General features: G+C 40.1%; 1 protein-coding gene across 4 annotated transcripts in view; it reads right to left on the bottom strand.

Annotated features, from left to right (window-relative positions):
* Positions 1 to 27,670, bottom strand: part of LOC120420644 (peroxidasin) — a 220,764-nt gene that overhangs the window by 112,843 nt on the left and 80,251 nt on the right. For all 4 annotated transcript variants that reach the window (XM_052710923.1, XM_052710921.1, XM_039583722.2 and 1 more), the window contains exons 4-7: positions 27,279 to 27,350; positions 2,506 to 2,741; positions 388 to 771; positions 13 to 198 (exon numbers count right to left, since the gene is read on the bottom strand). In XM_052710923.1, coding sequence (XP_052566883.1) covers positions 13 to 198; positions 388 to 771; positions 2,506 to 2,741; positions 27,279 to 27,350 — 878 coding nt within the window. The remainder of the gene's footprint in view (positions 1 to 12; positions 199 to 387; positions 772 to 2,505; positions 2,742 to 27,278; positions 27,351 to 27,670) is intronic.

The raw sequence follows: 27,670 nt of genomic DNA, 5'->3' as shown, positions 1-27,670 counted from the left end.
TCAAAAACTCACCGTTCACCTGCACCGTAGCGTTGACGGACACGTTCCCGATGGCGTTTCCGGCGTAGCAGCTGTACACGCCGCCATCGTCGAGCGTGGCCACCGGCAGGATCAGCGACCCGTTGCCGAACAGTTTGATGCGGCCGTTCTGGATATTTTGGTTGTTAAACTTCCACAGAATGCTCGGCGTGGGTGCCCCTGCGGGAGGAGTGCGAAATTGAGTTGGTTAAATCCGTGGGATAAATTGACAAACTTTTAATCGAGTTGACGGATTATCGAGTTCACTATTCTCCCGATTTTTTTGTGATGCTTTTCAGGCAGAACGACAAAAACGTTTAATATTTTTGGATGAATAACAATTTCAATTTGTCCCCACCCAAAACTCACCGGAAACGACGCAGTGCAGCACCAGGGCCGCCCCAACCTTTAGCTCCACCTCGGCCGGCGGCGTCTGGATGAATTTCGGTGCTTCCGCCTCCGTTTCGATGACCTCGTTGCTGACGACCATCCGGGCCGGCCGGGACTGCACCTGGCCCATGTTGTTGCGGGCGCTGCACTCGTACATGCCGGCGTCCGCCGCCGTCACTTCGTCGATGCGCAGCGACCCGTCCGGCAGCACGTTAATCCGCGTATCGTCCGAGTGGATCTCGCCCGCGTCCAGCATCCACACAATTTCCGGCCGGGGGTCGCCGTGGGCCTTGCACGTAAACACCGCCGTCTGGCCGTTGCTTATCTCGATATCTCGGGGCTCGGACACAATCTCCGGTTTGGCTGGTTTGGGAAGAGGGAGAGACGGAGGGCAGAGGGAATATTTGGTTGAGATCGGTGCAGTGAACCTTTAGGGGGTGGTATCGTACTGTGAGCGTTTAAGAATTATGCAAAATAACGTCATGATTCGAATTCCCGGACGCTTCGAAACCCGGACACATCATCTTGTTTTATCAATTATTTGGATATAAGTTCGCATTATGAATGTCAAAACTGTGTTATTTGATAAATTCCAATATTTTCAAAATTATTTTCAAAATTTTTGAATCGAGAGTAACATTTCAAAAGGGCCAAATATTTAATATTACGCCCTTTTAAAATATTAGAGAGATGAGATGAGATATCGACGTTAGAAAATTGTGGGTTGTTTGGGTGAGACTTGGAAAACATCAATTTTCATGTTTTTAAACATTTGCATGACAATATCTCAGCAACTAAGGGTCGTATCAACAAAAATCAAAAAAGCAAATATAGAGAATTTTCTCAGCTTTTCAAAAATATTTTTTTCAAAAGTGGGCAAACATGTTCACTAATTTAAAAAAATGAAAAACTGCGACTATTTTCAAAAAAGTTACCTAAAAATTGCCTTAACTTGAAAACGGTGCACTTTATCAAAATTTCACTAAAGTATTTTTTGATTGCAAATTCGATTTTACATCGAAAAATGAGGTTGAAAAATTTTTGCGACCAATTTTTCGATTTAAAAAAACAATCAGTATGGATTCAAAAATTCATAACTCGGTCAAAAATTTTTTGTACAACCTGAAATTTTCTGAGAAGTTGGCATTGTATGTCCTCCAAAACATATCAAAAAATGAAAAAAATAAAATAAAAATAGTGTTTTTTTGCAAATCAAGTTCCCCATTTATAATTGTTAAATTTTCGTCTGCCAGATTCTCTCATTTTTTCGGCGCTTGGCCAGATTTTTGCAATTTTGACCTGGCATCCCTGTATATAAATAACAGTTAAAACTAATTTAAATTAGTAGAGCTAATATTACACATTTTTCTAACAAATAGTTTGTGAACATTTCCCGAAATAATTTCTTACTAAACGCCAGCTCGCAAAGTTACAAAAAGTTCCTCAAAAACGTCCCCCACTAAATTATGGTCTAGAATGTGTAGAATTGATAAAAAATGTAGAAAAGAATTGACTATCAAGTTTTTCATTTCAGTGCAAATAAGATTAGTATTTATGCATTTTTAGTTAAATATAACGGAAAATTCTCTCAAGGCCAAAATTAGTCTGCTCCATGTGACATCTGTCTGGAACTTCTGAGCCCCAAACACTGGTATATTTCCCCTAAAAAGAAAACCGTAAAGGAAAAATCACATACGAGACGCACATTTGATAAGGCTTTCCATTTTATGTGCATTCCGGAAATGACCAAGGGCTGTAATTTAGGCAGAACGGGAGCAGAGAAGATGCAAAAGATTATATTTTATAGTCCAGTTCTTTTTTTATGTGTGGATCTTAAGGTATTTAAGGAGATATTTTGGGTTATCTAAAGTGCTTTGGGGATTATGTTTTGATCTGTGGTTGGGAAAATATTAGGTATTTTGATTTGTTTTTTTTTTTTTTCAATAAAACCTTGTACCTTAACTTTTATTACATATTTAAAAAAATCATTTGAAATGCAAAAAAAACACAGGTATATTTTAAGGTATGTAAGTACGTTTTAACAGTTATACAATAATTTACCATGAATTTTTCTTAAACCTTGCATACAATACTCACTGCAGTGGAAGTCGTCCTCGCCCAGGTCGGCCAAACTCTTGCCGACGAGCTGCTCCGGCGTGGCGCAGGAACTGGTCGCGAGCAGCGTTTGGCGCGCCTCGTGCAGCACCCGGCGGAACCACAGCAGCGAACAGTCACATTCCAGCGGATTGTCGTCCAGCCGGAGACGCTTCAGCGCTGGCAGCCCGGCGAAGGCTCCCTCCGGGATCCGCCGAATCTGGTTGCCGTACAGGAAGCTGCGCGGGGGAGACATGAAAGTTGTTTGATTTAATTGTAAAAAAGCATTTTATTTAAATATTGTGTCTGATAATTGCAAGTTTACCCCGCGTTTAGTCCCAAAACATCACGCACAAAAAAACATCTTTTTTCAAAACAATGCGATTCGGAAGTTTTCTGTTTCTTTCCGAGTTTTCCTCCCACCCCCTTTGGGGAAATTTTCCGCTGTGGCTAAGGAAAACATAAATTTGATTTGTTTTGGGACACGTGTGGCACAATGGCACAAAGCACAACCAGCAGCAGGAGGAGGCTTTTGGACTTTTGCCTCGAAATAGCATCGGGAGAAGGAAAAAAAAAGGGAAAAGTACAGGAAAGACTTTCACCCGGGTGAATAGAAAACTTGGTCGTTCGACAGGACCGACCCCCTGTCAAAGCTGGTGGGGATAAAAAGTCTCCTATCGTTGTGTGGGTTTTGGAACAATACGGAAAAGTTTTCTGTTGACAATATCAGAGGGAAGGTTGGCGAAATGGGATTAATTCTAAAGTATTCAATCAAAGGATTAAAGTAAGTTAGGTTAAGGTTGAGAGCAGTATTTAACGTTCAATTTGGTGCCAAGTGAAGTGCGCGGGAGAAAATAAAAGTATCTTTTAAAAGTATTACCCTTTTCGATGATGTTATTTCGAATAAAACAACAATAATCATAATAGTTGTTGAAACATAACAAATGGAAGTGTTATATTATTTATAGTATCGATATTGTTTTGTTCACAAAGAGTATTTTATTAAAAGTTTTTTTTTAATTAATCAATTAATTAAATTTGTAGGCCATTTGTCACTATTTTGCTGTAAGCAGCCTTGCTTAAATTACATGAATAAGTTCGTTTTCGTACCTAATCACACTTTTGATAAAAAAAATATATCGCTGTATAAGACCAACAAACTAAATCGTTGCTTGTCCCTATTTTGGGTCTAATGCTCCTAGGATACGACCTTCTTTGTGCCAATTTTTGACCTACCTTCTGATTGGTTGAAATCTCGAAGCATGTGGTGATTTTTTTTGACGTACGGTTCAGCCCGAACTCGTACAGTACAGCCGCACAAATTCGGTCGACAAACATGCTAAATCATTGTTATGTTTTAAGCCACAAATCTTGACGTTGAGTGTCAAGAAGCGGAAAGCAAAAGTGGTGAAAATTTGGGACCTAATGGGCAAGTAGCAATTTGCCAAGAAAAAGTGAAGAGGGATATTTTATAGGGTATATGACCCTATTTTGGACCTAGTACCTATTTTGGACCTATTTTTATAAATCGAGGTAGTTCAGGCTTTTAAAGTACGAATTTAATGAATCCAACCAACAGAATGTTTTAGCAGGATCGTTTTGTAGCTTACCTCTTCCAAAAATGTTAACATTTTTGATTATTTTCGCTTTTTCAGCCATTTTTTCCAATGCCGCTTGCATTTCCTATAATTTCCCTAGCACATCGATTAGGTCCAAAAATTTCGGCCTCGTTGCTTATCACTTTTGGCTCGGGACACCTTGTACAACTTTCTGTTTTTCACTAGCATCAAGCTATTTTCAGGCGGTTTCCGAGTAATGTAAGTGTTATTTATTTAATACTTATTTGTTTTTAGTCACTAAACCGTTGAAATTACTGGTTTATAGTTAAAAAAAACTCAATTGAAAAAATATTTTCAAATCTGCCTCGTTGGATCAGTTTTTGGAGCTACTTTTTCTTCACTGAAAGAAAGGCACATAGTAACATCACATGTTTTTCACATGAATCTGCCCCATACGGCTTGGCATGTAAATTTCACGTGGAATGCACTTGATAAATTTCATCGCGCGACCTTGTTAATCCAAGTGAAAAACACGTTAGTTTGACTGTAAGCTCACATGAATTTGCAATGCTTGGCTCATGAAATTGCAATGATTTTGTAGTACGATTCAAATGGTTATCCAGTGATATTCATGTGCGTTATAAATTTAGTTGTATTTTCTTTATGTTTTGAAAAACTTTTTACACAGTTTCGTTTACAAATAAAATTTATTAAACAAATGCAATACATTTTTAAAACACGTACAAAACACTAGATTATAATCACAACATTCTAAATGGCCACTTATACGGTGCGTCGGGAAGTGTGGTTGCTATTCCGTGTCTGCGCTGGGACCGTAGCACTTGATGGCGGCCCTTGGGACTGTTATCGAAAAAAGTTCGCAACAGAACAGTCGGATGAAAGAATAACGAATTTTTCGGTGAAATTCCGGATCACCGGATCAGGAACGGAATCCGAAGCCGGCTACATGGCTGAAACGGGATTTTCTGGAAAAAAAATCGACGCAACATAATTATTTAGAACCTATATTGATTATTTTATTATACTCACCAAGAACTATCAGGTAATTTTAATCAAAATCTTTAACAAAAACGACATTTTAAAGCAAAAAGAAAATTTTCAACCACCATCGTCTGTGGCCATCTTACTAATGATGGAGAGTTTATCCCCAAACGCATTCAAAAACCAAAACATTTCGATCTCACGTGGTTTTCACTTCGAAATCAAGGGATAAGTCAAATGGGGCAAAACGAAGTGCAATTCATTTGAATCTCACGTGAACACCATACGAAAAAGCGTGAAGGATTTTGCTCTAGCGATCAGCTGGTTTCAAATGATTTTAATATCGATTTGACATGCAAAGCATGTTTGGATCACAGGAAAATCATGTGAATTTATCGTGAATATTTTTGTTGAGGTTCACGTGGAAAAACACATGATTTTGCTATGTTGGTTTCTTTCAGTGTTCAGTTCAAGGCTATCACCAATACATGTATAACAAGGTGTTGCCAGTTTTGTTTATGAATTTATTTCGATACCTTATTGAAATTTAATGCCAAGTTTTAAATTAATAATTTGGATTAGTTTTTCCGACGGTAATTATTTCAAATAAAACTAAGCTTTAAAAAGCAAATGTTAAACAGAAACAATGAAAATATATTTTTTTAATGATAAAAATGCAAATTAATGATAAAGATAGGCATGATTTTCAAGACTGATTGCAATCTGGCCTTAAATTTAAACTGATGTTGATATATTTTTCTCGCAACCTCATTTTCACCAAATTAGCTGCACCTATTAATTAATGTTTGCTTCAAAAATGCAATCTGGCTACTCTGCTGGAGTTGAACTTGAAACGATTGAAAAACCAAAAGGGCCTAGTTCATTCAATCGTCAGCTGTCACTGCGACAGGCGCTGTCAACCTTGCTCAAGAGTGGTTTTAATAAGGTCGTATGAGTTTATTTAAAAAAAATCTAGAGTTAGTTTTAAAAAGTCCTAAGCGCTAGTCGATCAGTTTTCGATAAATTTACGATTTATAAAACTTAAAAATGCATTGAATTGTCATCTGCACGTCTTTTAAATGCTCTTTACTGTAAAAAATTGACATCAAGGATACCCTCTGACTCGATTCCTTAGGCAAAAATAAGTATTAAGGTTTAAGGGTCACTTTTATCGTTGTGGGAAAAACGCAAAAATGTATGCAGAAAAACACCGTTTCAGTATTTTTCTGCCAGGTGGCGCGGGTCTTGCCCAAAATTATCCAAGTGTAAGATTCTTGTAGAAATCAAATTTACTACAACTTTGCCGAAGGGTGCAAGACGATTCGAGTTGATCCTGATTTTTGGTGATTTTTTTTTAAATTATTTTCTTGTGTACTTCTTATATACCCAGTATATACCTTCAAGTATATAAGCCGATATCTTTTCATCGCATTGCTAATAATTGGGTACTAAAGCCCTATGTACATTTTTATGTACAACGGTATAAAAAACACGATAAAATAACATTTGTGATCACTTTTTTTCATTTTAATGCAAAAAAAAATTATTGACAAGACAAAATTTTTTCGATGGATCAACTATGGTCCCCTTGGAACGAGCTGTCAAGTAGGACCTTTTCTGTCAGGAAGGGCCGTGAAGTTTTTTTTTAAATTGAATTAAAAATGTAAGGTCATTGTACTCAGAAAAAATAAGCAATATCGTTATGAGCAATGATATCACAAATTTAAACTTCATTTTAGGACCCAATTCATCAGGATCAACTCGGATCGTTTTGGACCCTTCGACAAAGTTGCGGGGTATTGAATTTCCTACAGGATCTCACACTTGGACAATTTTGGGCGAGATCCGCGCCACCTGGCAGAAAAATACTGAAATGATGTTTTCTGCATAAATTTTTGCGATTTTCCCCATATAAACTTCAACGATAAAAAGCGACTCTTAAATCTTAACCGATTTGGCTCAAAATAGGCACAGTTACTGATTATTGCCTAAACAATTGAACCAAGGGGTATCTCTTGAGATTTCCCAAAATTTTATTTTTTTCTTGCCAGCCTAATGTATATAATTAAAAATACAGGTATTTATAACGTATTTTTACACAATGGACAGCGTTGGCTTATAATAAATTACACTTTTAGATTACTGCGTCAATCATGTTAGAAACACAAATACATTTTTCCTTGTTCTGAAGTGTTACTGTATTTCCAGCTTTGATAATTTATAAATTTTTGTGGGAATTTAAATCATTTCGAAAAAACAATCTAAGAGATTTTGAAAGAAGAGGTGTGTGATACAATTGCGATAAATGGAGAGCTAGTTGAGTCTTTTGGCACTTTGCAGTGTTGCTAGTTGGGCAAATTGCAGCTTTCAGACCATCCCGGATCGTTTCCTGCAAGCTTCGGAGGATGTAGTCTAATTTTGTACTTTTATATATATTATGATTTGAGACATAACTAGTTACATGGTTTATTCAACACCTACAATATAATCAATTTTGAAACTACGCCCCTCCTAGCCGATCCGAACGGAAGGCAATCTTGTCAAATCTTACATTGTTTTTTTTTTAAATGCAACATGTAGTTAAACTTTCTGTCAAGCGACTGTAAAGTTTAACATAACAGATTTGAAAGTTTCAAACCAAGTTACAAGCTATAATCTCCCTTTAAAATTTCTTGATGTTCAATAGGTAATATTTGAACTTCAGCTCTGCGTAAAATTTAGAACTAAAGATAAAAAAATCTTTGTAGCTTTTTAAGTATCTCTGTCATTCATTTCACTTAAGTTGAGGTGGTTTTATTGCGAATAATAACGTCTCAACCCTTTTCTATGTTCTAATGCTTGAACATTTAGTCGGAAGAATACGCAAATTCTAAGGATGCGTGATTTTTCCATTCAATATAATTAAAACACGTTTTCAAATTCAAATCCATTATTTTATAATAATTATTTAAATTCTGAAATAAATATTTTCCAATTTAAATCTTGGATAGGCCCTTTGGTTTATCAACCCGAGTTTTTGTAAGTGTGCGTGTTGACGCCGCACGCCGCAATTCAAGTTGTCAAAATTTCAACCAATCAGAGTGTGGGTCCAAAATAGGTTCAGCGATGTCTCCAAAATACATTCAATAAGTCCAAAAAGCATCTAAAAAATTTTTTACTTGAAATGCTTATTACTATGAAATGGTTAAATTATTTTCATTTTTCAATAGTACACTTTGTTAAGCATAAATTAAGGCACAAAACAATTCTGAAACGAGCCAAATCAGTTAGACCTTTCCTGAGAACAATGCAAAATATGTTGCTGCTTTGCATAGTAGGTCCAAAATAGGGCCATATACCCTATTTATTGCCTCATTTCGAATTTAAGAGGAAAAAACTAATTATTCTTGACCACCAAAATGAAGATTATGAAATGCACAATTTCGTTGAATTAAGTTTGGTAGACCCAAAATAGGTACTAGGCCCAAAATAGGGATGAATCTTTTCCATATGTCTGTGTCAAAATTACACCCACAAAAACTTTTGCTGATAATATACACAGAAAAAAAATTATGGTAGATCATCAGGAAATAGGGACAGATTTTGTGCCAAAAAAATGAATAATTTTACCCCAGAAAATGATAAATTTTCATCAGTTTTTGAAGAATATTCCTCAGGTTCACATTTTTACACTTTTTAATGTAATATTACTCAAAAAAGAGGTAATATTCAACCTACCAAATTTTTAACATTCCAAAATTCAACTTTTTTTTCTGTGTAAGAAAAAAACAAAGCCTTTTTCAAAATTAATTTGCTGTTTGACTGCCTACAAATAAAATGATACATTTAGTTTAGCTCTTCCTTCCCCATTTCCAGTCAATGAAAATTTATGTCGCTAAACAATAGTCCAGAAATGGAATTCTTTCAATAGACACCGTCCATTTCATTCGAACCCCACAGAAGAAAATACTGACCAATTTCACCGTTCTCATCCAATTACCCACCATTGTAAGAATCTCCACTGAGGGCCAATAATGAGGGACGAAAACCTTTTCTCTTTTTCCCAACGCCAAATAAAAGTTGTTTCCCATATTTCCTATTTTTATGGGCTCCATTCCACTAACCCTTAGCATCCTTTTTTTTGTTGCTGTTTCCTTCCCAAGAAAAAGACGCTCCTTCCGTCTTCGCGGAAGGAATAGACTTTTCCCTCCTTTTAATAAAATAATTACCTTCCTCGAGTGAGCACTCGCCAGACACACAGGCAAAATGAAAGAAAAACTCCACATTTTCCCCGCGAACGTTTCTCCCAGTCCCCGCGACAGCAACCAGAACACCAGAAATAAATTTTCATTATATTAGTTTGTTAATTTTGCGCTTTTCCGCTTTGGCATGATCCTTTCTGACAGAAGTGGACCACCGGCGGGAAGCGCAGGATTTTGAGGGGGGAGGAAAACCGAACCAGCTGACTAGAACACCATGTGAAAAGCCAACCCGGACGGCGAGTGGTTGTGTTATATTTCGTTTTTTTTTTTCAGTCGAAATTCCTCGTGGCAACGTGCATGTTTTGGGGTGGGGGGATTCGTGTATTGTGCACATACGTCAGTTTGTAGAACGGGGAGGGGACAGGGATTCTTCTTAGCAAAAATAAAATTAAATAGGGAAAACTAATTTTAAACTACCAACCGAAATAACATTAAATTCAAATCAATAATCTTCTTTAAAAAATAATAATCCAGTAATAGAACAAATAAACATAACATTATTATGTCTCATAGAATTAAAAAAAACTGTCATTTATTTTCAAAAATCACAGGTGCTATTTTGCCAAATATTAATCATTTTTGATTTAAAATTTTATTTTCTTCATTTCTGAGAAGCATTTTTTTACGTCCTTTTATAATTACTAAAGATGTTTTTTTAATCGTGTTTGTTATTGTTCACATTGCGTACACTACACATATTACTTCATACTCATAATACCTATGAGTATGAAGAATTATGAGTAAACCCTAAAAATTGTTTTTTTTTTAGAATATTTTTTCGACAAATTTTGGCAATGTTGCAGTAGCGTGATCCTTTTTCGCAAAAAGTATTCTAGATTGATCTGAACATTTGGTTGGTGGTTGAAATTTGAGCCAACTTCATTGAGTTGAACCCATCGAACCATGGGTTTTAAGGTTTTGGTCTTGTATGAAATCAGTTCACTTATTTTGAGGTGTAAACATGGAATTGGTTAAACATTTCAGGGAAATACGTTACATTGATCTTATAAATATTAAATGTGAAAAATTTACGTAATACTTACAATATTCATAAAAGATAGTTAAAAGTTTTAAAACTATCAAAAATAAGAATTTGGAAACAAAATTCACATATTGGTTTCATACGACCTTTTCAAAAAAATCACACGTTAACAATATTGACAGCGCCTCTGGCGGGGACTTCAGGAAACTACATGCGTTTCAGATCCCTTGATATTTCAGTCAACATATTTATTTCCCAAGAACTGTGACAGCTCGAGCTCGATCATTGTTTGCATCAGGACACTGTGACGAGGAGTCCCTACATTTTGAGTTAAATTATATTTTTCCTCTGGACCTAGAAAGCTTTATATATTTTAGACGAAAAAAAAATACCAAAAATATATAATTACAAAATTTAGGAAAAAACAAGAGAATAAAAACCCACCCTATCGCCACATATCCCACAAGATGACACTAAAAGGTCATTTTTTATCCTTTTTCTTTCACTGCCGCAACACTGCAATTTATAATTAGCCGCGAGAGGACCGAGCTCCACTCAGAGCACTCGGAGCTTCTCCTCTTCTCGAACTCCGCCAAGCGCATGCAGCCGCAAAATGTCCGAAACAGAAACAAAAATTAACGCTCAAATAAAGTCATTAGGACAGAGCCGTCCGGACGTTCGTTGGTTGGGGCAGTCTCTTCTGCAACTGGTGAGTAATTGGACCAGTAGGAAGTTTTTAGTGGAGCGTTTTTTTTCTTGTTTTGCCCTTTTTGGCAAAATTTTCGCTTCCATAAATTCTCATTTTAGTCCGCAATTAAAAACGATATTTAGTTTGGGCTAATTATCAATCGAGTAGGGAGTTCTCTTCATTTTAAAGAAAATGTACCTCCTACATTCAGTTTAGAGTGTACCAAAGCGAAAATTTTAAATCATTAAGCATTACATCATACAAAGCTGAACAAACAACTTTTCCACTTCAAAAGCACGAATGTCCGTTGCTACCGCCATCAATTTGCTGATCCCTAAGCCACAGAGTCCTGAGCGAGAAGGACGTAAACATAAATCCTGACCCAGCGACACGCGTTGCAATTCCATCTCCTCCCCCTTGCCCCTTTCCCAGATTAATGAGCGGAATATAAAGCAGCAATTAATCCAGCACTGAAAGCACGAGCGGAATTAATTCATGTACCGAATCACCACCAGTGTGGAATGTTGGCCACGTTCGTTATAGGATGTTGGGGTGTGTTTTATGTCATGAAGTGAATTTATTTGCTTAAGTTGTGTTAAAATCTAAACTTTTAACGTATAAAATTAGTATAAAATTAGTTGATTCAAAGTTCATTCCAAATATAAAACAAGAGAAAAAAACTCTATTTCATTTAAATCCAAAATCCGTCAAAACGAAATATAGTGGACACTTTTAAAGAATGTTATTAATTTGTAATAATTAAAAAATATTTCCATATGATTAACCGAATCAGTCCTGTTTCTATCCAATTTAATTTTCTCACAATTTTATCAAGTTATTTGCAAAACTTTGATGGAATCTTGTTGCTTGATTTAAGTCCCTTAAAACTATTAGAAGCTACCATTGAACGTAAAGATGCAAATATGATGCAACTATGAACAAAATAGTTGCTCGACGGAATAACATGCTGCTCTCCAAATTTCTAAGCGCAACATATTTCCGAAACATGTTGAATGATAAATACTTAATTAAAAAAATACAAAAGCTGTTTACAAACTTTACTCTTCTAATTTACATTTTTCCTAATTTATTGATCATAAAACAACGTTAGGCAAACGATTCTTAACCTTTCTGTTGCTTTGTACCCTATTATATTTAAGCTTCTGATCCTCATATTAAAATATGTTTTTTTTTGCAATTCCGTTGTGAAACTAATTACTTTTCCCGTCATTCGAAATGTGATACTTCTCGACACAAGTGCTGGAAAGTTCCACTTTTCAGCACCGAAATGGGTACTGAAAAGTTGAACTTTTCAGCACTTATGTTGAAAAGTTATACTTTTCAATATTGTTTTGATTTTATCAGTGAATTGACTAAATACATAGGGGACCATCCATAAACCACGTGGACTCCATACAAAAAAAGGAAAGGGTCCACGTGGTTTATGGATGGTCCCTAGACAATAAACATAAAAATCCATCCAAAGGGTGTTTTTCGGAATTGCAAAAAGATTATTTTTTTCAAAAGTCGTCTTTTTATCCAACTCGGTAAACCTTGTTCGATGAATGTACGACTCGTGCTGAAAAACTCATCTTTTTGCAACATGTTGTATAGACGACTATTACTGTCAATAACAAAAATAAAATCAAGCTAGAAATACATTTAATTTGCCACTACTTTGCAATAAATCTAAATTTTAACGAAAAACTAACTTAATCCACCTATGTGGTGGTGCCTTCCTCACTCATATCCAGCAATGGGTGATATGATGGGGTTGGACACAAATTTAATCTATGTTCATAAATTTCACTTAAGTGGCCATATCTCGAGACAGGGTTGCCAGATCTTCAATGTTTTGGACTCGTTGGAAAGATTTTTCGATAACATGACCAACGATGGGTCGGACGGTGGATCCGGACATAGTTTATGTTGCGGTGAAAAAGCGGACTGTAAACTTCCCGAACTTGGACCGAGATTTCCGGATTCGGAAGAGGAACTCAAATAAAAACCACGCGCGCGAATTAACTAGAAACTAACTTTATTCTAACGGTACTTTTTCTCTTTTTTCTTCTGCGTCCGTTCGTCGCGGCGTCTCGGTTTCGAATGATGATGGCGGCAGCGTGCTCCTGCACACGGCGGTGAAAAGGTGGGAATACCCACTGCGATTGCGACGGCGTCGTTCTGCTAGGGGTCGTTCGGGAACTCCGGAACATCCTCCCCGCCTTGAGGCCACTGCCTCAATTCCTCGGGAGTAGGCACAGCTTGTGAATCGGGCGTTGGTACACAGTTGAACCGCGCCGTAGGGTCACCGTGCGTACCGCTCCTGTTGCGTCCGGATGGACCTCCTTCACTCGTGCTAGCTCCCACTGGGTCGGTGGAGCGTTGTCGTTCTTCACGAGGACCAGCTGGTCCACCTCGATGTTAGGTTGGGGTGTGCGCCACTTGTTGCGCGGTTGCAGGCTCGTCAAATACTCATCTCTCCATCTGTTCCAGATATTAGCAGCGCGTCTCTGGAGCGCTTGCCAGTGATCCAGTCGTCCGACAGGCAGGTGTTGCACGTTGGGCTCGGGAACAAGGTTCATCGGCTGCCCAACCAGAAAGTGCCCCGGAGTCAAGGCCTCAACACTGTCCGGGTTGCTGGAGAGAGCGCAGAGTGGCCGCGAGTTAAGGCAAGCCTCGACTTGGCACAGAATTGTTGACAGGTCTTCGAACGTGATGGCTTCGTCTCCGAGTTCGGCCACCAGGTGCTTCTTGGTGCTTTTGACCGCGGCCTCCCAAATACCGCCCATGTGCGGTGCCGAGGGAGGGTTGAAGGTCCATTTGATGCCCAGGTTGGACAAGAATCGCGCTGCTTCCTTGCCGTTGGACTGGATCTGCTCGACGAACTCCTGCAGGACTCGATCAGCGCCAACGAAATTGGTACCGTTATCCGACCAGATTTCGACGGGGTATCCGCGCCGGGATACGAATCGCTTAAGGACACTGATGAAGGTGTTCGTGGACAAATCGCTTGCTACCTCCAGATGTACTGCCTTGGTTGAGAGGCACACAAACACCGCGATGTACCCCTTGGTTACCTTGACTCCACGAACGCAGGCGGCCTTGAGTTTGACAGGTCCGGCGTAGTCAACGCCGACGTGTGAAAATGGTCGTGTCGCCAGCACCCTTGCCGGCGGTAGATTGCCCATCAGCTGATTGGCAGTTTTTCCCTTGAGACGGACGCACCGCGTGCATCCGTGGACCACCTTGCGTACCACCGTCTGGCATCCGACGATCCAGTATTGTTGATAGATGGTAGCAGTTAGCAGCGCCGGTCCGGCGTGGAGATTACGCAGGTGTAACTCACGCACCAGCATTTCGGTTGCCACATGGTTCTGCGGCAGGATCATGGGGTGCTTCACGTCGTACGGCAAGTCCGAGTTCTGCAGTCGACCCCCCAAGCGCATGGTGCCTTGTTCGTCGAGGAAGGGGTGGAGCGGGGAAAGGATGTGTTTGGTTGGCAGCGACTTACCCTTCCGCAACAGCTCCAACTCGGGTGCGTACGCCGTGTGTTGAACGGCTCGAACGAGCTGCGCTCGCGCAGCGCTCAGCTCGGCTGGGGCCAGCTCCCCAGTCTGACGATTGGCCTTGGTAGTCCGGCAGTTGCGGACGAAACGATTGACACAGGCCAGTGTCCGGATGATCAACGTGAAACTGGACCGCTTCGCCAGCAGCCCCAGCTCCTCATCGTAGTTTTCTCGGATTGGGATCGCCACTAGGTGCAGCGATTTAACTACTCTGGTTTCCAACAGGTCTTCGTCGTCAACAACTGGAACAGGGCGCAGCTTCCAGAGTGCTTGATCCACCTGCATCCACGGAGCAGATCCGAGCCACAGTGGGTTGCCGAGAAGCTCGGCCGGTGTGAGCCCGCGCGTTGCGAGATCAGCAGGGTTTTCCTTGCCCAGGACGTGGTTCCAGCAGCTGCGTGGCAGGTAATCCAGGATGGCAGCTGTGCGATTCGCCACGTAGGTCTTCCACTTCCGGGGGTGAGTGGACAGCCAGTTGAGCACGATGGTCGAATCCGTCCAGGCCCAGTGCTCGATTGCGAGGTGCGACAAAGCTTCCGTTATGCGCTCCATCAGCAGTGCAAGCAGCCACGCACCGCAAAGTTCCAGTCTTGGCAGCGACACTTGCTTGATTGGTGCGACTCGAGATTTGGCTACAATTAGAACCACCGAGATGTTGCCGTTGGCGTTCACCGACCTGGCGTAGACGACGGCTGCGTACGCCTGCTCGGAAGCGTCCGAAAATCCGTGCAATTGGATTCGACCACGAAAGGGGGAAAGGTATCGTGGGATCCGCATGTTCTCGAGTAAGTGCAGAGTACTCCGCACTTCCTGCCACTCCGCCTTCACCGCCGGCGGCAGTGAGTCGTCCCAGTTGACGTCGAACAGCCAGAGTTGCTGGTACAGGATCTTGATCTTCACCAGCACAGGTGCCAACCAGCCAAACGGGTCGAACAGTTTAGATGAATCCGATATCATCTGGCGTTTAGTGAAGGTGAACGAAGTGTCGGGGAGGTTGACCTTGAATCCGTACACGTCCTCCGTCGGGAACCACTGGATGCCAAGGGCCTTCACTGCTTCTCCTTGCTCGGAGAACTTCATCAGGACTGGAGCGGACTCGTCGGTGCGCTGCTCTTGGAGGAGTTCTTGGTTGTTCGAGGTCCACTTGCGGAGTTCAAACCCCGCCGACGAGAGGATCTCGACCACTTGCTGCTTCAGACACGTCGCTTCGTTCGTGTCGTCGGCTCCGGACAGGAAATCATCTACGTAGAAATCCCGTTTGATTCGTTCTACCGCCTGTGGGTAGACGTCGTCGTAAGCCTTGGCCGCCGCCCGCATTGACTCGATTGCCAGGTACGGTGCGGTCTTCGTTCCGTACGTCACTGTGCAGAGACGGTAGTGCTTGATCGGTTGATCTGATTCCTCCCGGAAGACGATGCGTTGGTAGTCTCGGTCGTCCGGGTGCACGAGTACCTGGCGGTACATCTTCGCAACGTCTGCACAGAACACCACCTTGTGTGAGCGGAACCGCAAAGCCACCGAGAACAGGTCCGCGTTGTTGTTCGGTCCGGCACGCAATCGGTCGTTCAGCGAAACTCCCGTTGTAGTGGCGCAGGACGCGTCGAAGACAACGCGCAACTTGGTCGTGCTGCTGTCCGCCTTGATCACCGCGTGGTGCGGTAGATAATAGCACTTGCTGCTATCCTTCTCGACTTGATCGACTGGTACCTCCTCCATGTGGCCGAGCTCCAAATACTCGCGCAGGAACGCTGTGTAGTCCTGCTTGAACTCCGGGTGTTGCTGGAATCGACGTTCCATCGACTTCAGGCGTTTTGTGGCCGCGGCAAGCGAGTCGCCGAGCGCTGGCTTCGAATCGTCAAAAGGCAATCTGACAATGAAGCGTCCATTTCCGTCGCGTTGCAGGGTCGAACTGAAGTGTTCAGTGACCTGCTGTTCAGAAGGAGTAAGCGGTGGTGGCTTGAAGTTCTCCTCCTGCTCCCAGAATTGCCGCAAGGTGCGGTTCAGGTCCATCTCTGCGTGCAGATTGACGATGGTGTGGTTGCTGTGTACGACGGCTTGGTCGTCGTATCGTCCCGCCACGATCCACCCTAGGACCGTGCGTTGGGCCACCGTTTGGCCGCTTTCGTCTTTGACCTGCCCTCCCTCCAAGAGCGCAAGAAAGACATCTGATCCAAGAATGATGTCGATCGGACCCGGTCGGTTGTAGTCCGGGTCGGCCAGCTCCGAAATGTTCTGCAACAGTTTCATGTTGGCCACGTCGAAGCGCTGCGACGGAATGGTCGAAGTCAGCTTTCCAAGAATGTAGGCGTCCGTGGCGATAACCACGACCTCGTCGAACCGGGAAGCAATTTGCAGCGTGACCACGCCGCGGGTTGTTCCGACTTCCTGCTGTCCAAGGCCGCTCACCGCCAGTTTCCCGTTCCTTCTCGGCAGCTCCAGCTTCCGGACACACTCCTCCGTCACAAGAGATGCTTGCGATCCGGAATCGATCAGCACTCTCGCGCGGACGTATCCGCCACTCACTTTTCGCACTTTCACTACTGCTGTCGGCAACAGGGGTAGAACCTGACGCTTCTTCTCCGGTAGCTCCGCCATCAGCGAAGCGATCACTTCTTCTTTCTTCTCAGGAACCACTTTCACTGAAGCACTGCTTCCACTTTCCTCACTTGCTCGTTCAGAATTGGCCGCACTTGTGCACAGCAGCGTGTGATGTCGTTGTTTACACTCAGGGGTGTGACACGACGACTTCGAGGTGCACGATTTGGCGCAGTGCGCAGGTCGCAAACAGTTAAAGCACAAGCGAGCCTTCTGCACTAGTTCACGCCGTTCTTGCACGCTCAGCCTCCTGAACTCTTCGCACTGATACATGTTATGCTCTTTCGAACATTTCGCGCACTTCTGATTGGTTGCAGTTGTGTGCAACGCTTTCAGCTTCTTGTCACTGATCACTTGTTTCGTCGCTTCCTTCTTTCCGTCGAGCACCACTTTCTTCGAGAATGCTGAACAGGTTTCCAGCACCTCACATCGCTTCTTCAGGAAAGACAGCAACTCGTCGAACTTCGGGTTCTCCTTTTCGATGACCTTCTGCGACCAGCCAGCTCGAGTATCCTTGTCCAGCTTCTCGAGCACCAGGTGAATCAACCACGGATCGCGGGTCTGGAATTCCTCCCCGAGGGTATCCAGCTGCTGCACGATCTCGTCCGAGCTCGTCACAAGCTTGTTCAACGATTCAGGGGTGGCACTTGCGATTGAGGGTTGATCCATGAATTCACGTACCAGCGAGAAGACAGTGAATCGTTTCTTGTCATAGTAATCGGTCAAAGCCTCCCACGCCAGCTTGTAGTTTGCCTCCGAGATAGAGAACCTTGCAACTTGACGCTTGGGCTCGACGTCCAGATACGAGTAGAGATACTGCATCTTTAGAGTGTCCGTCAGGTCATCGCGGTTGTGAATGGTTGACACGTAAAGGTCCTTGAACGTCGTCCACTTCTTGCGATCTCCGGTGAATTTGGGCACACTGATGGCTGGTAGTTGAACGTTCAGTTGGGGTAACCCATTCTGCACCTGACCGCCGTTTGGTGAACAATTCGATGCCTGTCCTGCTCGTTGCGCCGATTGATTCAGCAGCAGCTGTCGCTGCGTTTCCATGAGCAGGTGCATCGCTTGCTTCCAGTCGGACGTTTCGGCCACGGTCCGCTGACTGGCCGTTGACTCGCCGTCGGAATCCACATCCAGGAATTCCTCGTAGGCGTCCTTCGCCTTGTAGTATTTGTGGAAGAACTCTTCCCGGACGTTGTACACAGAGGCAATGGCCGCTGCGTCCTCTTGCAGCTCCTCGATTCCAGTTTGCGTCTCGCGAAAACTCTCGGCAAGCTTGTTGAGCTGGGTCAGGCGGTCCTTAACCTCACTTTGGGACGGTTTCCGAGTTTTGAGGCTTTCCGCGACTGACAGCTCCCCACTCACTTGCGCCATAAAGGCGTTTCTACGGCTTTTCAGTGCTTGCATGTCCATCACTATTCGGCACTGAAGGACCAAATGTTGCGGTGAAAAAGCGGACTGTAAACTTCCCGAACTTGGACCGAGATTTCCGGATTCGGAAGAGGAACTCAAATAAAAACCACGCGCGCGAATTAACTAGAAACTAACTTTATTCTAACGGTACTTTTTCTCTTTTTTCTTCTGCGTCCGTTCGTCGCGGCGTCTCGGTTTCGAATGATGATGGCGGCAGCGTGCTCCTGCACACGGCGGTGAAAAGGTGGGAATACCCACTGCGATTGCGACGGCGTCGTTCTGCTAGGGGTCGTTCGGGAACTCCGGAACAGTTTACATACATTTAAGTGAGATTATGCTTCCAAATATTACATAATTATTACTGAAGTGGCCATATCTCAAGACAGGTTTGCCAGATCTTCAATGTTTTTGACTCTTTGGAAAGGTTTTTTGATAACCTAACTAACGATGGATCGGATGGTGGATCCGGACAAAGTTTACATACATTTTAGTGGGATCCGGCTTAAAAAAGTGCTTCAATATCACTTAAGAGTACATATCTCGAGACAGGGTTGCCAGATCTTCAATGTTTGGACTCATTGGAAAGGTCTTTTGATTACCTAACCAACGATGGGTTGGATGATGGATTCGGACATAGTTTTCATGCATATAAGTGAGATCCGGATATATGTGAAAACACATTTTTATATTTAAGTTTTGAACTACTTATCGAAACTTCAAACAATTCAATAGCGATGTATGGGACCCTAAACTAAGTCGAATGGAACCGGTTTGATCAAAATCGGTCCAGCCAGTGCTGAGAAAAATCGGCAAGAATTTTGGGAACATACATACATACTAGGGTGGGTACGGATTTTGAAAAGTTCTCAGATCAAGTTCTGGTGTGGTTCCCCATGTAGGGCATACCCATAGGGACTCTTACGCCAAATTTCAGCTTATTTGGTTGAAAACTGGCTTGTCTCAAGCGAGTTCAAGTTTACATGGGATTTACTATAGGAAATTTTGAATTTTCGTTCATTCGCTCCTACAGGCTTAGGGAAAACATGTAGAAACTTCTAGGATGGCCAGAAATGAGCGGAATCGTCTGGAGAACAACTTTCCCTAAGAGACCAGGTCGATTCGGTCAACCCCCATCGAGCTCAACGGCAATACATCCGGGGTTTTCGAAACAAACGGTTTTTCCCAGAAAAGCATCAAATTTTCCTTAGCATGCTATGAATGTTTGATGAACACCGCGACGCCACATGCCAAACAGCTACCACGTGATTGTAAAATTTGCACCATAACAGTTTTTTTTTTCTTATTTGGAGGTTCAGAATACAGCTTAATAGTATCAGGATCACACTAAATGATAATTCTATAGTTCAAAAAGTAATAAAAAGTTATTCTTTATAGGCGATGCTAGTCCACGTGGTAGCTGTTTGACATGTGGCGTCGCGGTGTTCATCAAACATTCATAGCATGCTAAGGAAAATTTGATGCTTTTCTGGGGAAAACCATTGGTTCCGAAAACCCCGGATGTGTTGCCGTTGAGCTCGATGGGGGTTGACCGAATTGACCTGGTCTCTTAGGGAAAGTTGTTCTCCAGACGATTCCGCTCATTTCTGGCCATCCTAGAAGTTTCTACATGTTTTCCCTAAGCCTGTAGGAGCGAATGAACGAAAATACAAAATTTCCCATAGTAAATCCCATGTAAACTTGAACTCGCTTGAGACAAGCCAGTTTTCAACCAAATAAGCTGAAATTTGGCGTAAGAGTCCCTATGGGTATGCCCTACAAGGGGAACCACACCAGAACTTGATCTGAGAACTTTTCAAAATCCGTACCCACCCTAATACATACACACATACACACACACAGCCATTTGTTCAGTTTTCGATTCTGAGTAGAAAGGTATACATTAATATAGGTCGACGAGCTGTTTTTCAAAAGTTCATTTTTCGAACAGGATTATAGCCTTACCTCAGTGAGGAAGGCAAAAAGGATTACTTTTCGACAATAAATATTGAATCTTAAACTCAATTTTATATACAATTCCAGATGTTTAAAATAATCTCAAAACCAAGAACAACTCAGAATAACATTTGAAAATAATAAATATTAAAACTATTTTTGAAAGAATTTTACCTTTACAAATTACAAAACGATTGCAACATCACAAAAGACAATCAAAGGATGAAATAAAAAAAACGATCACCGTCCCGTTTCGCCCCAGATGATGGTATGAAATAATTTGCAACAATCTTAAGCTTATATAATTCCTTCTATTGTTTAAAAAGAAAACAGCTGAGTATGAACAGTAAAAATATGACCAAAAAATATGTAAAAAATGGTTTATGATACATTATTACACTTCACAAACTAAATGGAATCATAAATTAATGCGTTTTATATGTAGATTTTGTGAAATGTGATTCAGCTATAGAAAATTCAATATGCCTAAGCGTAATTTAACCCTCAAAATTTCCAGCATGCTTCCATCAGACTTGTTGCATTAGAATTAGATTAGAACAAAAAATCGTGTTTCTTTAAAAGGGAGACAATGCGTTTTCCACTTAAAATTCAACCGTTTTTTTAGTTTCCCATCGATTTCTTCATTAATTAAAAAAAACTTTCAAAACATCTTTGTTTCGTTACGAAAAGGTTTATGCGGTTTGTATTTAACTTATAAAATTATTTTTTTGATTGACACAGAATCAAAGTGAAACTGTTGAAAACTTAATACTGAAATAGCATAGAATGTAAGGGAGTTAGAAAAGATATTTATAATGTAACAGCAGTGTTCTTAGAAGAATAAATTATTTTCTAGTTAATTATTAAGTACTCCAGCTTTTCTAATAACTTCCATGCTTTTCAACCCAAAGGTTCGCAATCTTTAAAAAAAAAAACTCTAGATTTTCTTGATTTAAAAAGAGTAAACAATCCTTATCAAATACAAGCAAGTAAAGCATAGAAATCATACATTAATATTCCATTAATTTTGTTAAAGCAAGTCCACCATCAAATCCCACCCAAAGCTCCCCTAAAAAGCCACACTATTCTCGCCTGACGTTCTAAATCCTTGCAACCTTACAGGTGGTGGTGCTGGTGGCGCCCACAGTCACCCTTCAAGTGCCGTATAAGTGCACGGCATCAAGAGTTCTACCTCAACTGGAACGAGCAAAGTGAACCTTATGCTGTGCTGCTCGCTCTGCTTCCTAGCCCAAATGGGTGCAATCGGGAACGCTTGGGAACCTTGAATCGCCCCAAATGGGTGAAGCGTGACTAAGTATAACATTTGAAAAAAAATATTGCAGCTCAAATTTTGTAAAATAACATAAAAAATTGCAAGAATTTTACAGAAGCTTTGTATTTTTGATAAGCTAAAAAACAACAAAGATTTCGATACAACAATTCCAACAAATCACCTTTTTGGAAAGCATCTTTCACATTTTGTGACACAAAATCCGTACGAGAAGCGTTAATTTTCGGTTTCACCAGAGCTTCTATTCCGGGATATTCGCTTTCCTTTGAAACACAAGCGAAGCTTCCACTAGCGAAGAAAGCTTTTCATTAGCGTCGTTTCCGTTATGGTGGCACTTTTACGTTTTGTTTCAAGGTGTACATAATTAGTACCTGTTTCCGGTGGCTGGTTTGGTTTCATTTCCAAAAGTGGAAAACTAAGTTCAGCTTTTAGTGGAACTTCTGGATGAGTGATTTCCATCTAGTTGTGTTTATGAAAGCTAATGAGCAAAATTCAGTTACAGTGGGTTTCGGTTCAAATCATAACTTGCAGGAAACAATCTGTGGAGCTGCAAAATGTTTGGTCCAATTATTACGATCCAATTAATGTAAATAAAACGCTTCATAAGCAAAAACCAAACTCCCTTCAAATACTGCACCTGTTCTACTTTGGTGCACTCCACACACGCACCCTAATTTGATGCATCTAATTTGAATTTTTGATAAGTGTTTTGAACGAAAATTTCCCATTCACACTCCCACCTGGAAAAACTGCTGGCGCTGCCTCTGCCATAATAAATCATTCATCGGGCGCCCCCATCACGTTCAAACATTCGAGAGTTCATAAATTATTTACTACCAGGATTCCCCCGTCCACCCACCCTCCCCTCACAGAACACGTTTTGGAATGCATCAACCGGAAATTCGTTCCCGCTTTTCCCCACGTTGGTGCCAACTGCCAAATGCGTGCAATGATGATGACGGGCCGACTGGAAACTGCATTTTTCTCCCACAGTGCAAAGCTCTTCCGCATCGACCTATGCAAACGGTCTCATAAATTGTGCATAATGCTGTCGAAATGAAAATATGATCGCTGATGCCCGATGCCCAGCTCTGTGTAGTCGGGGTTTTGGCGTGACCCAGAATCGACGATTTAGGGAATTATGAAATCTTTTGAAACTAATGCATTTTTTTCAATTTTCAAGCAAAACTGTATAAAAAAAATAGGAAAGCGGAAAATATTTTGAGCATAAAGATGACAAATGATTGTCAAGCTTATAATATTCAACATATACATATACAAAATGCATCAAACTATTTTTAAAAAAAAATAAATAAAACCAAACAAGCATAGTAATTTCTCGTTCCTGCTTTTATAGATCATATTGCAAAATGCAAATTGTGCAAAACTCAGCACTGCTCATGTGCTCAGTGTAAACCAACCGGGAGAGTAATGAAAAAACAAACCCACAAACTATAAACATCCAATTTGCATACACAGTTCGCTTCGTTGGAGGTGCCCACATTTGCGATGGGTTGCTAAATTTCAGCCGAGTAAACTAATAATTTGCACCCTCAATCGAAACCATCCTGAATCATAAAATACCATTATGGGAGAGGATATGTGCAACCGGGAAGGCCGAATCCAATAACATTGCACAACTTCTGCAAATGGTTGCCTGTTGGTCCCCCCAAAATCATCGAAATGCAGATTGGGAAAGGGGTTTAGAGTGGAATTTAATTTACTTGCTTGCATACTAGTTTATTGGCTGCAAACTTTTGCTTACGATGTTGCGAAATCAGAATCAGATGCTACTCATAGCAGACAGCGTTGGGAAATTAAATGAAATGAACGAAATTGTGCGCATTTGCACAGTTTTGTATGGAAAATTGCACGTTTCCTGTTTTCAAAATTGGGTAATTCTCCGCCAACTCACACAGCAGTTGCCCCGACCCCTCTTCGATTTGCGTGAAACTTTGTCCTAAGGGGTAACTTTTGTCCCTGATCACGGTCCGTTTTTTGATATCTCGTGACGGAGGGGCGGTACGACCCCTTCCATTTTTGAACATGCGAAAAAAGAGGTGTTTTTCAATAATTTGCAGCCTGAAACGGTGATGGGATAGAAATTTGGTGTCAAAGGGACTTTTATGTAAAATTGTACGTCAGATTTGATGGCGTACTCAGAATTCCGAAAAAACGTATTTTTCATCGAAAAAAAACACTAAAAAAGTTTTAAAAATTCTCCCATTTTCCGTTACTTGACTGTAAAATTTTTTGAAACATGTAATTTTAAGGGAAATTTGATGTACTTTTCGAATCTAAATTGTCCCAGCAGGGTTATTTTTTCATTCAGAACAAAAATTTTCATTTTAAAATTTCGTGTTTTTTTCTAACCTTGCAAAGTTATTTTTTAGAGTGTAATAATGTTCTACAAAGTTGTAAAACAGACAATTACAATAAATTTTATATATAAACATACAAAACATATTTTAAAATTGTAAATAGACAACAGATTCCTATTGCATGCATGAAGAGTCATATTTATCATGAGGTTAAAATAAAAATAATCGCATATAAAATTATTTACTGTTTAAAATGCATTTAAAATTAGCAATAAATTCGTGTGTTTTCAATTCAGAATGTTCAAAACACTGTCACAAACAATTTTTCTATGCTCATACAAAAATATGTTAAATATTTTTTACAGTATTTCAACAAAAAAAAATAAAAACAACCACTCCACGTTATTTGAACTTAAAATAATTAAGGTATTTGAAAAACGTTTAAAAAAATGGGTGGCATTAAAAAAATACTGCTATAATATAACTGATTCTTTGGTCAGGATTATTTGGTCATCATGAAATAAAAGACTTTTGATGCTTGCAACACTAACGTGTAGGTCGTTCTCAATTTTAAAACATGTTTTGTATCCATGCACCTGGTTGATGCTTGCTTAAAGAAATATAGTATTTATTCATAAAAATCCAATAATACCCTTAATAATCTAAATTTGTATCAGCTAGAGGGTGACGATTCTCGAGATTTTCAATTTCCCGGGAATCGAGAGTTGAATTTGGCCATTTCCCGGGAATTCCCGGGTTTTTTACTATGCCAATAGTGCCAATAATTTTAAAAGGAATGGTCATACATTTGTTTCTTTTCAATAAATTCAGTTACAATTAATTCACACTTATTCAAAGAAATGTTAATTTAAAAAGTCTCATTATTTTAAAGAACTAGTTCACTGCCGTTCTACGCATAATTGTCCCATGTCAGTTTTTGACGATTTTGACTTCATGCCATTTTTAAGTTTAGTCTGATGTGTACTTTAAGAAAACACATAAAATCTGATACTTTGTTCGGAAACTCATAATTGTCCCACCAATTATTTTCCTACACGGAATCATTAGTTTTACTAAGCATTATGCCTTGTTTACCTGTTGTATAGAAAGAGGATCACTAATAAGGGTGATAAACTGCTAACTGGGGCGATTAGGGACACATAGGGCGAATATAGGGCGAAATAGGAACCCACGGGACAATTATGCGTAGAAACACAGAAATCGGTCGAAAAATTTCAATCGCGTTTTTCTCAGTTGCACTTTTTTGAACATAGGACAATTATGCGTAGAACGGCAGTTCAACCTTTAGAATTTTTCTTAGAATCTGTAAATACAAGTTCATTTTTTGAGCTTTTGAGGACTCAAAATTGCAGTTTAAAATTTTACGAATCTTAATTCGCACAGAGTGATTTTTCAAAAGTTGCACAAGCTTGTTGCATGAACTTGTTATTAGATTTTCGTGAAGTTAAAAAATAGCAAATATATAATTTCCCAGTATCGAGATTTTTGCAATATGATACATAACGACTCAAAACAACTATTTGAACTTGTTTTTTTTCTTTTTAAGGTAAACTGGAAATATTCATTGAAGAAATATTTACATTTATCAGGAAATGCGAATGTTCACAAAAATCGGACCTTAACAAAGATTAAGACAATCTTTACAGATTGCTAGAGATTTTTTTTTTCAAATATTTAATCTAATATTGAGGTTGAAGAGAAACACAAAATGACTTAATGAGGATATGGAAATTGAACTTATTGAAAAGGAAATAACAAATAAAAATAATTTAACAAAAAAACTTTATACAACAAAATTTCACTTCGAATAAATAAAACTTCAGATATTCGAATCTCGAAAAAAAAATTCACTGTCTTATTTTTTATTTTTGAGCTTTAAACTACTCCAAACTACTCGAAGATTATTAGGAAATTTTTAAATTCAAGATTCAAATTTGACTAAAGTGTTGTTGCAAAACTCGAATTTGATGTTGAAATACGAAAAAAAATATTTTGATCGTGATTCGATTATCCAAAGACGCATACAAACCTTCGGATAATCGAACTTCGGATAATCGAGTCTGGACTGTATTTCATTTCTGAGATGTAACTGCTACTTTAAGGTAAATTTTGGGCTCCACATTTTTTTGGGCTTCTCTCAATTATAGTTATTGGAATTTTCGACAAGTTAAAATTTACACTTTCTGAATAACAAGATTAGAGAAGCATAGGTTTATTCGAACTTGAACATTGAACATCCAATGTTCTAAACCATTTCGAATTTTTAAATGTTTTTCTGATTAGTTTATAACATTTTGCTTCGATATTTATAAGTAGAAAATTTCCCGGGACTCTCGACCAAATTTCCCGGGAATCGAGAGGTCCAAAAATTGTCGATTTCCCGGGAAATTTTTCCCGGGAATTCCCGCTCGTCACCCTCATAAAACATTACTAATAATCCCTTTTTCTGATAAAAGTTATGTTTTATAAAGGTTTTATGAGTTTTCATATTTTAACAAATTTAACATATAAAAACTCAGTTAAAACTAAATTTTCAAAATGTTTAGCGATTTGCAATCTTCTACAAGCTTGTTTCTTGTCTTATTTTGCAAATTTTGATGAGTAATTGACACAATAAAACACATCATTTGACAAGTATCCTAAACAGTTATTCAAAATATTCCAATAAATAGTCAAGATTTTAAACAAAAAACTTAAAAAATAGATATCTCAAAAATTTCTCGATGAAACATTTCGCTAAGACACATTTAAATGTAGCGATGACTATTTTTTCTTCATAAGGTTGCCCAGAAAACACGCCGTGTATTAACTATGACACAAGTTGATCAAAATTCATTTAGCAGTATTGAAAATTTATCCAAAAAAATATATTTTTCAAAAAAAAAATACTTTTGAATCATCTAAACATCCTTATCAACCTTTGAAAAAAGAATCATTTCGATTGGTTGACGGTTCTAGGTCAAGCGAGTTTACATTGCCATTCCGACTTTTTTTTAGGCTTGTGCGTACATGTGAGTTTGACATGCGTTGGATGTTCCAGTGTTAACAAGTCACATTTGTCAAATTTCTCAACTCCTAGAACTTGTGTATTCCTAGTTGTCCCACCCACTTTAGTTAATGAACCGCCCTCGTTCAACTTACAGTCGCTCCAGTGCTGCCATGTTGGAAAATGTGCCCTTCTCGAACGTGGTAATATTGTTGAAGTGCAAATACCTGAAAGTTTGTAGCGAAAAAAAGAGAAGAATCGTCGTCATCAAGTGGGGGTTGGGGGAAAGCGAAAGGGTTTTCCAGCGGGGCTTTTCCGATCCATCAAATGCGACGCCGGGGTTGGCGAATTTCCAATTTGAACTCAACAAAGGTGGTTCTCGCGGTCGAGGATGCGAACGATTGACTCTTCCGGTTTGGTGGTTTCGGTAGGGTTGAATGTACGCGAGCATTCACAGATCGGAGAAGCACCGAGATGGAGATGATTGTACGATTTCTGTGTGTACTTATGGTAATGCGGAAGTGATTTCGAAACCTGCCAGTGTTGC

Source organism: Culex pipiens, chromosome 3 (genome assembly GCF_016801865.2).
Source record: "Culex pipiens pallens isolate TS chromosome 3, TS_CPP_V2, whole genome shotgun sequence".
Taxonomy (NCBI): Eukaryota; Metazoa; Arthropoda; class Insecta; order Diptera; family Culicidae; genus Culex; species Culex pipiens.
This window is presented reverse-complemented; position numbering and strand designations above follow the sequence as displayed.